The sequence below is a fragment of the Chelon labrosus genome (assembly GCF_963514085.1).
Source record: "Chelon labrosus genome assembly, chromosome: 11".
NCBI classification, from domain to species: Eukaryota; Metazoa; Chordata; class Actinopteri; order Mugiliformes; family Mugilidae; genus Chelon; species Chelon labrosus.
In genome coordinates this window covers 26,755,272-26,763,143 of record NC_140344.1, presented here as the reverse complement: position 1 = coordinate 26,763,143, position 7,872 = coordinate 26,755,272, and the positions used below count along the sequence as shown (strand labels likewise).

The 7,872-nt window shown below is 42.7% G+C and overlaps 1 protein-coding gene across 1 annotated transcript; it reads right to left on the bottom strand.

Annotated features, from left to right (window-relative positions):
* Window positions 1-332: 332 nt before the first annotated feature.
* On the bottom strand, window positions 333-7,872 carry tcp11l1 (t-complex 11, testis-specific-like 1). The gene is made up of 10 exons (XM_084556106.1): window positions 7,539-7,872; window positions 7,052-7,201; window positions 5,544-5,676; window positions 5,335-5,455; window positions 4,749-4,969; window positions 4,423-4,559; window positions 4,065-4,243; window positions 3,798-3,979; window positions 3,535-3,707; window positions 333-3,432 (listed from the first exon to the last, which is right to left on the bottom strand). The coding sequence occupies exons 2-10, from the start codon at window positions 7,191-7,193 to the stop codon at window positions 3,209-3,211; spliced, it is 1,512 nt and encodes a 503-aa protein (XP_084412232.1). The 5' UTR covers window positions 7,194-7,201; window positions 7,539-7,872; the 3' UTR covers window positions 333-3,208.

Sequence of the window (7,872 nt, the reverse complement as noted above, 5' to 3'; positions counted from 1 at the left end):
TATCAGTTTAGTTATCAAGGGCGTCAATACTATTTATTGTATATCCTGCTTTCTATTATGTTGTCATAACAAATGCTTGTCCCTTGAATTGGAGTTTTGGCTCCACCTGCCTTATAATATGTGTATTACATGAGAGTAAGCTTAAAATAATGCTCAAATTCATAGTTAAGTCACCAAATGATTAAATTATTACTGAATAACCCTATAAGCTCACCAAAACAAAATACTTACACTATTAATTTAATAATAATCATGTTTGATGAGAACATAATTCACAATTTGACTTGGGGGGAAAAAAGGGACACTCTGCTGTGTGGGACAAACAATGCTTTATTGGCATGTACCATGAACATTCAGACAAATATCAGTGTAATTGATGTGATCAGTGTGTTAATTTACTTCTGGGGGTGACTTCATTCTGTCTAAACGAGCGAAAAAACGTCACAACAAGTTCTGTGGCTAATCAAGTTTGTGAAATATGCAAAAACAATGTTCAGACTGAGGTAAAATTGAATTATTCTAAACATCTTGAACAAAAAAAAAAAAATCAATAAGTTATCAATTAATAAGTAAACAAAATGTAAAAACTAACCAATCAAAACAGCAACAGTTCAAGTTGGTCCATAACAGTAAACAGTCTGGCTTCCCTTCACTTCCTTTTATTTCATCTCATATTCTGTGAAATATCATTCAAGAACCTTCTTTTGTTCACATACTGTGGTTACAAAACATCTGCACATCGGTTTTATTAACCACTAACACTACAAAAACTGATCTTTTATTTTGAAATCCAGTAGGTTGAGCAAACAGTTCAGCATTTTAGGAAATAGGAGCATTGACTTTAATTGAGTGTTTAATTTCTGTATGCTAATTATGAAGCTACAGCAAGGAATTTGTTAGCTTAGCTTAGCATGATTAAACTTTGTCAATAACACCAAATTTAAAAACTATAACTTACAGAAAGTTGTTAGGGAACACTAGGCCTTGATTAGTTTCTGGCCAAGTATATAATATTCTGTAAAATATATTTTAAGAACCTTCTTTTGTTCACATACTGTGGTTACAAAACATCTGCATACCCGTTTTTATTTTTTTTAACAGCTAAATCTACAAAAACTGATCTTTTATTTTGAAATCCAGTAAGTTGAGCAAATGGTTTAGTAGTTTAGGAAATAGATGCATTGATTTAATTGAGGTCTTAATTTCTGTATGCTAATTGTGAAGCTACAGCAAGGAATTTCTTAGCTTAGTTTAGCTTAGCGTAGCTTCGCATGATTGGACTGGAAAAAGGGAAAGTCCCAATTAAACTTTGTCAATAACACCAAACTATAACTTAGAGAAAGCTGTTAGGGAACACTAGGCCTTGATTTGTTTCTGGCCGAGTATCTAGTATTCTGTAAAATATATTTTAAGAACCTTTTGTTGATGAACTGTGGTTACAAAACAGTTGTACACTGGTTTTAACAGCTAAATCTCCCAAAACTTTTATTTTGAAATCCAGTAGGTTAAGCAATGGGCTATAGTGACTACAAGCGTTTGGGGCAATATGAGGCAGTACACTGACTTTAACTGAGGCATTAATTTCTCTGTGCTAATTATGAATCTACAGCAACGAGTATGTTAGCTTAGCTTAGCATAACTGGACTGGAAAAGAGGAAAGAGCTAGCCTGGTCCTGTCCTTGTTTGGGAACTACTACTACTACTACTTGAAGACACTCGGTAAACACAGACTGTGATGCTTCATTTTGAATTAGTTTGTTTGAGAATGTGTTTATACTTTAAAAGGCATGTGTCACCACGGTAACTACTGTCTTGTCCAGCCCTGCTAATAATACTGCACACACGAGATGACGTATGGTGAGGTTACAATTATGAGGTCTGACATTTTGTCAAATAAACGACAAAGTGAGTCAAAGCAACTGAGATGGATGGTAGCCGGTAAGTTTTAAGGTGCACGCTCTGCTTAACTGACTTATTACAGATCAGCTAGCTCGACTCATTTACTGTAAGTGTTAACTGTTTCTAGTAGGGGTGTAACGATACACACAAAATGTCCAGTAGCTCGGTTTTGGAGTCACATATTTGACAAATCCTACCTGTCCCCCTAATTTATTTTCAAAAAAATGAAAATATTTAGACGTGCCTTGTTGGTCATAGATCTGTAACACTTAAGGCACTCAAACACTGAAATGCTATCAATAAGAAAGGACTTTGAGCCGTTAAGATAAATAATAATAACAAATATCTGTTAGGAGAAGAGAAACATATTCACAAGAACATTTTTTTCCTCTAAATAAAAGCCGACAGTTAGTTTACAGCTTCAAAAATGGGTGAATAAACTCATACAATGTGCCTTTGGACCTTTTAAATAGTTTAACAGTATAATACTGCTACTTTCAACACTTTGTTATTAAGGATTAAATACCTTTTTCAACAGCTAAAGCTGCAAAAACTGTTTTTTTTTTTATTATTATTATTTTGAGATCCAACCCTCAGAGCTACGGCGTGTTATAATGATACACAGTTTAACATAATGGGAGATATCTTCATTTGCTGTTGTGAGGCTCTCATGTCTGTACGCTAGTCATGAATCAACTGTGAGGAGTCAATTAGCTTAGCTTAGCTTAGCTTAGCTTAGCATAACTGTATTGGTATGTGGGAAAAGGCTAGCCTGGTCTTGTCCAAGGGGTTTAAAAGGAAACAGTACTTACAGTATGAGTGAAGTGAAGACATATTTACTCATCTGAAGTATTATTATTAAGCACTATTATGTTTCACAATAAAAGCAGTTAAGGGTTGAATTGCTAGAGGGCCTTTAATTTGAAACAGGAAGTGTTTAGTTTGTAGTAACAGCAGAAACTATGTGCAGCTTTTAACATGGTAAATGGGATCAAAATTAAGTTTTCTTAATTGAAATATGACTAATTATACTCATCAAAGTGAGGGAAATACAATTAGCTTTCAAGGCTAACGCTGCTAGCATGCTATAGCCTGTGGGCAACGACTGCCAAAGCATTCTGCGTGGTGTTGAAATTTGTTCTGGGAGCACAATTACATAGATATACGAGGTGTTATAATACCAAACTGAACGTAGCAAACAGTTTGGGACTAATCCGTGTACCGTTACACCCCTAGTTACTAGCTAGTGAGACGGGACTGCAAAACTACAGACCACACTGCACATCACCCGTACTTCACGTTGTAGGGCTTATGTCTCTGCGCCGGGGCTCTCCCCTGATGTGAGTATTTTCTGGAGGATCTTTTGGTAGAACGGGGAGAAGACCAGCTTGTTGAAGTTGACGATGCGGCCGAAGTGAACAGCGAGCTCTTTCAGCTCCCTGCTGACGGGAGCCAGACCTCCTGGGAGAGGCTGAGGGGCCTTGTGCTGGCTGGAATCCAGGGAGGCCAGGAGATAGCTCTGCACCCGATGTTCTGAGAGGACGAGGGAGGAGAGAGGAGAGGAATTTTCTGTCAAGGCCGAACAAACAACGCTTTTAACCATGAGACAGTAACCACAGGTGACGCTGTTCTCACCCATCAGCTTGCGGACTGTGTTGTCTGGCTGCGCGGTGGCAGAGATTTGACCCTTCAGAACGCTCTTTCGGTCGGCTGAGAACGGAGAGTAGCCGTGCTGGCTTAGACACTCACTCAGCTCAACACAAAGCTTCTCGCCGATGGTCGCTAAAGCCTCCTGTATACTAAAAGAGCTTTGGGACAGGAAATAAGGAACTATTAGCTGTAGAGCTCACACTGGCACTAAACGATAAGTCTTAGATCAAAATTAAAAATGTACTTACGGTGCGTGCATGTCTGCAAGCATGACGTTGACAGTGTTTTTAAGGGTCTCCATCAGTCCCGGCAGACCTGATATGGCCTCCCCCGTTGTAGTGTACACGATGAGGAGCACAGCGGAAAGCAGGACCAATCGCTCGGCCTCCTGCTGCATCTCCTGGAAGCGGATCTGATCCATCAACACCGTCTGCAGAGGGGAATGGAGGACAGGTCTGACTGAAGAGTCGAGACGCAGAGACACATAATGACAGGCCTCGAGGTTAAGAGTTTACCTCTGGGAAGGGGTCTGAGGTGTGGTCCCACCTCAGCAGGCGAAGATAGGCATGATTATGGACGTTGAGGGGGAGGAGGGAGGAGTCGTCGGACGAGGCGGAGCTACAACCAGCCGTCTCTGCTTCTCTCAGGCTTTTCACTGTGTCCTCAAGCCACTTCTCAGTGTAGTCTAAGGCGTCTGAAGAAGAACGGATCATTTAATTATTTAACTCAGTACTGGATGGTGAATTTGATCAAGACCATCTCTGGGTTATCTGTCATTTGAGCTCCTTTTGTCAGATGACAGTGTAACCTGGAAGATGGGGCATCCAGATTAATATAATGGGACTCGTATGGTGGAAGAGAGAGGTTCCTTACTGGGCTGTTTCTCCAGAAACTCCTGGAACTTGTTCCTCTCGTACTCGACTGACTGCTGCATCAGATGAGGCCTGATGCTGCTCACGGCAAAGTTAGCCATGTCCACCTTCATCAGGTCCAGCAAAGAGAATATGGCCCTAAAAGGTGGAGAAGAGAAATATGTATGATTCACATGAGTGAAACTCTAATTTTTTATCGTCCAACAAACTGGCTTCTGCACTGTACAGGGACGGGAATTAAATTACCCAATCTAAAAATAAACTATGGCCTGGGATACGCAGAGCTAGCACAGCCAATAATAGTCCCTCTCTTTTCTCGTGGCTTACTTGAGCAGAGGCACAATATCAGTGATCTCCTTCAGCTTGTTGATGTCCTCGTCTCTGCAGGGGGCGCACAGCGAGCCCATCATGCCGATGATGGACTGAGACAGTCGACCGATGTCAAGAGCTCCGTTTTCGGCCTGCTGCTGGATCAGAGGCAGGTCCAGCTCCTCATCGATACGGGAGCGCACGCGGCCATGGCCCGGCAGCAGGAACGACAGCAGCGTCTGGATGAAATGAGAAAGGAAATAGAAACAGATTACATCTAGAGAGGGATGAATGATGGAGAGATAGAAGCTCTTTACCTTCGCAAGATAGGAAGAAGCTGGCAACAAAACTACAAGCTCAAATTGGCAGTAAGTGCTGGAGCCATTGAGATGTCAGTCAGATTTTACAACATCTGAGCTGGGCAATTAGATTGCAAGTGGCCACCTTAAAGTACAGGTGTGAACAGATCCAGGACGCATTTGGTGGCTAGGGACATGTGGAGACGCATTTTAAAGCCAAGTGTGAACACAGGTACTTAAAGCTGGCCAGTTGCGAGAGGATTGTCCAGGACGGGTGTTAATGCAAGGTGTCATGTTTGCCTCACCTCTTTGATCTCCGCCAGAAGTTTGATGGCGTGCCCGTATGACGGCGGCTCCTCCTTCAGCTGAGCCTCCAAACAATCCCAAAAGGCTTTGTGCATGATCTCCTTCACTCTGCGCTCCAAACTGTATCGAGAAACACCAAGTCTTACCTCTGTAGCAGGAAAGAATTCACTCAGACTCAAAGCATCGACGTCTCCGATCGGTTCCTCACCTTCCCTCAGGGAGCTCTGTAGGTTTGACTTGAAAAGCCTGGTTGACCATTATCTCATGAGCCAAAGCCATGTTGGTGACCCCTTTAGCCGTTTCCATCAGCTCCTCCACGGACACAAACCTGGGTGGGCTGGCTGTGAGAAAATATTGTCAATTTTATTTATTTATACAGCGTCGTTAGCAATCCAAATGGTCTCAAGATGCTTTACAGAATTCTGAGCTGGAATCCGAAATCCCCAGAGCAAAAACTAAGGCGACAGAGAGAGGAAAAAATCCCTATTAACACAAAGAAACCTTAAGGAGAACCCAGATCATATGATGGGACCCATCTATTTGAGGCAGTAAAATAAGAGAAAAGAGGTAGTGTTACGGCCTGTGGGCCGATTTCTTTAATTTGTGTGTGTGTTGCTGCGGTGCCGTTCTCTCTCTCTCCAGGTTGATGCCACTCCCCCGGTTCACAGTAGTTTCCAATCCCCTAATCAGCAGCCAGAGTTTAGAAGGAGAAGAGAACAGAACTCTGGTCGGTTGGGACACAGTGTGGCATGGCTGCAGTGGTGAGGTCGAGCCTGTTGTTTTGTTTGCCTACCCTTCAGTGGAAAGGTGTGTGTGTGGTGTGTGCTAAACTGTTAGCATTGTGTTTTTGGTTTGTTCATCCGTCCTGCTTGCTAAGGTGTTAGCATAGTGTTTTCAGTTTATTCAACCATCCTGGTTCCTGTGGAAGGCCAGCATTTTCAGTTTGTTTAACCGTGCAGTTCCTTTTGCAGGCCAGCGGTTTTGGATTCACCCTGATTTTGCCATTTTCTAATAAACGCCTTATTTTTGTTCGCCCATAAACCTGTCTCTTTGTCTTATCTTTCCGTGATCAATCCTGGGAACATAATCTTTTGTTACTCCCCTCATCCCCTGTAGCACGGGGTCGTACCAGGTAGGAAAGGAAAACTGTAAGCATTTGTACAAAAAACACATCAACACATCATCAAAAGATACCTGAAGAACAAAATGCCAATGTGATTTGCAAACAGAGTGCATTATCTTTTACTGCCAAGCGTATTTCCTGTGATCGTACAGGCAAACCAAATACAAGTGCTCCCACAAAGCTCTCTGATGAGCACTCCGGCCTTTAAGGCTCTATACGTGTGCCTGAAATGCAATTAAAACTGCAAGGGCTATGAGGATAAACAAGCAGTCACACATCCATAATGTCATCCTCTGAAACATGGCGCGCTGTGCAAAAGCTAAACACGAGCGGGATTTATTACGTGTCCAATTCTAACTGACAAAGCTAATCTTCTGGGAAGTTTCTGATGAAAAGGACTTTGGAAAAGTGTTGGAAAAAAACATACAGGGAGAAGATTAATTGAAATGTCATGGTGGAGTTCATGCTTGCTATTGACCCTTATCTCCCACATCAATAACCCACTAGCAGAGATAAAGAAAGGGGCCGTGATAGCCAGATAATCAGTGTTACTGTCATGTATAAAGGATATTTGATATAAGGCCTTTCCTCACCTTGCGGAGTGTTTCCTCTGTGAGGGCTCGGAGTGTTTGCCCGGATCCGCTTGCTCCCCGTCTCCTCGGACGCCTCCTGCGCCCTCTCGTCCTTTGCCTCCTTTTCTCCTCGACTCTCGGACTGGTCTGCCTCCTTTGGCATGCTGGAGTCTGCAGGGGGACAGGGGGACAGGTGACACACACACAGATATAAATATATATATATATGTGGGGGTTTATGATGCAGTGATGGAGAATGCTGTTTCTAATCCAAGATGGCTGCAGTAAACTGACTTTAAATTGTGATTATAACGTGATATCGTGCTGTGGTGCAAAGAGAAGCAGACATGTAGGTTTGTTTTGTTTGTTTCTGGGGATGCTCGAATGATGACATCATCCAAATCAGTGGAGCAGCTAGGACTGAGGCTAAGACTGAGCTGGTGAACACGACAGAAGTAAACAGAGCCAGAAGCCTCATCTAAAGCTTAACTGCGGTAAAGTTACTGACCTTATTGTCCCGGAGGAAAGAGACGGGTTAGCCGAGGAGCTAAACTTGTCTAACGTTAGCTTTGTCGACGACAACAACAACAACAGCCACCAAGACTAATTATGACACGGCGAATCTTTCATAACACAAACATGGCGGAGCTATCTCTGCCGCAGATGTTATTTAAAACCTTAAGAAATGTCGGACAACGTCTTTAAATAAAGGACGGCTTTGTCTCATCCTCGGAAACTCGAGCGTTTTGACGTCGCAGCACTCTTCTCTAAACGGTTACCGCTAACAGACCGATTAACACTTCCGGGATTGGGTGGGGCTAAAGTGACGCAACGGCCGAGCC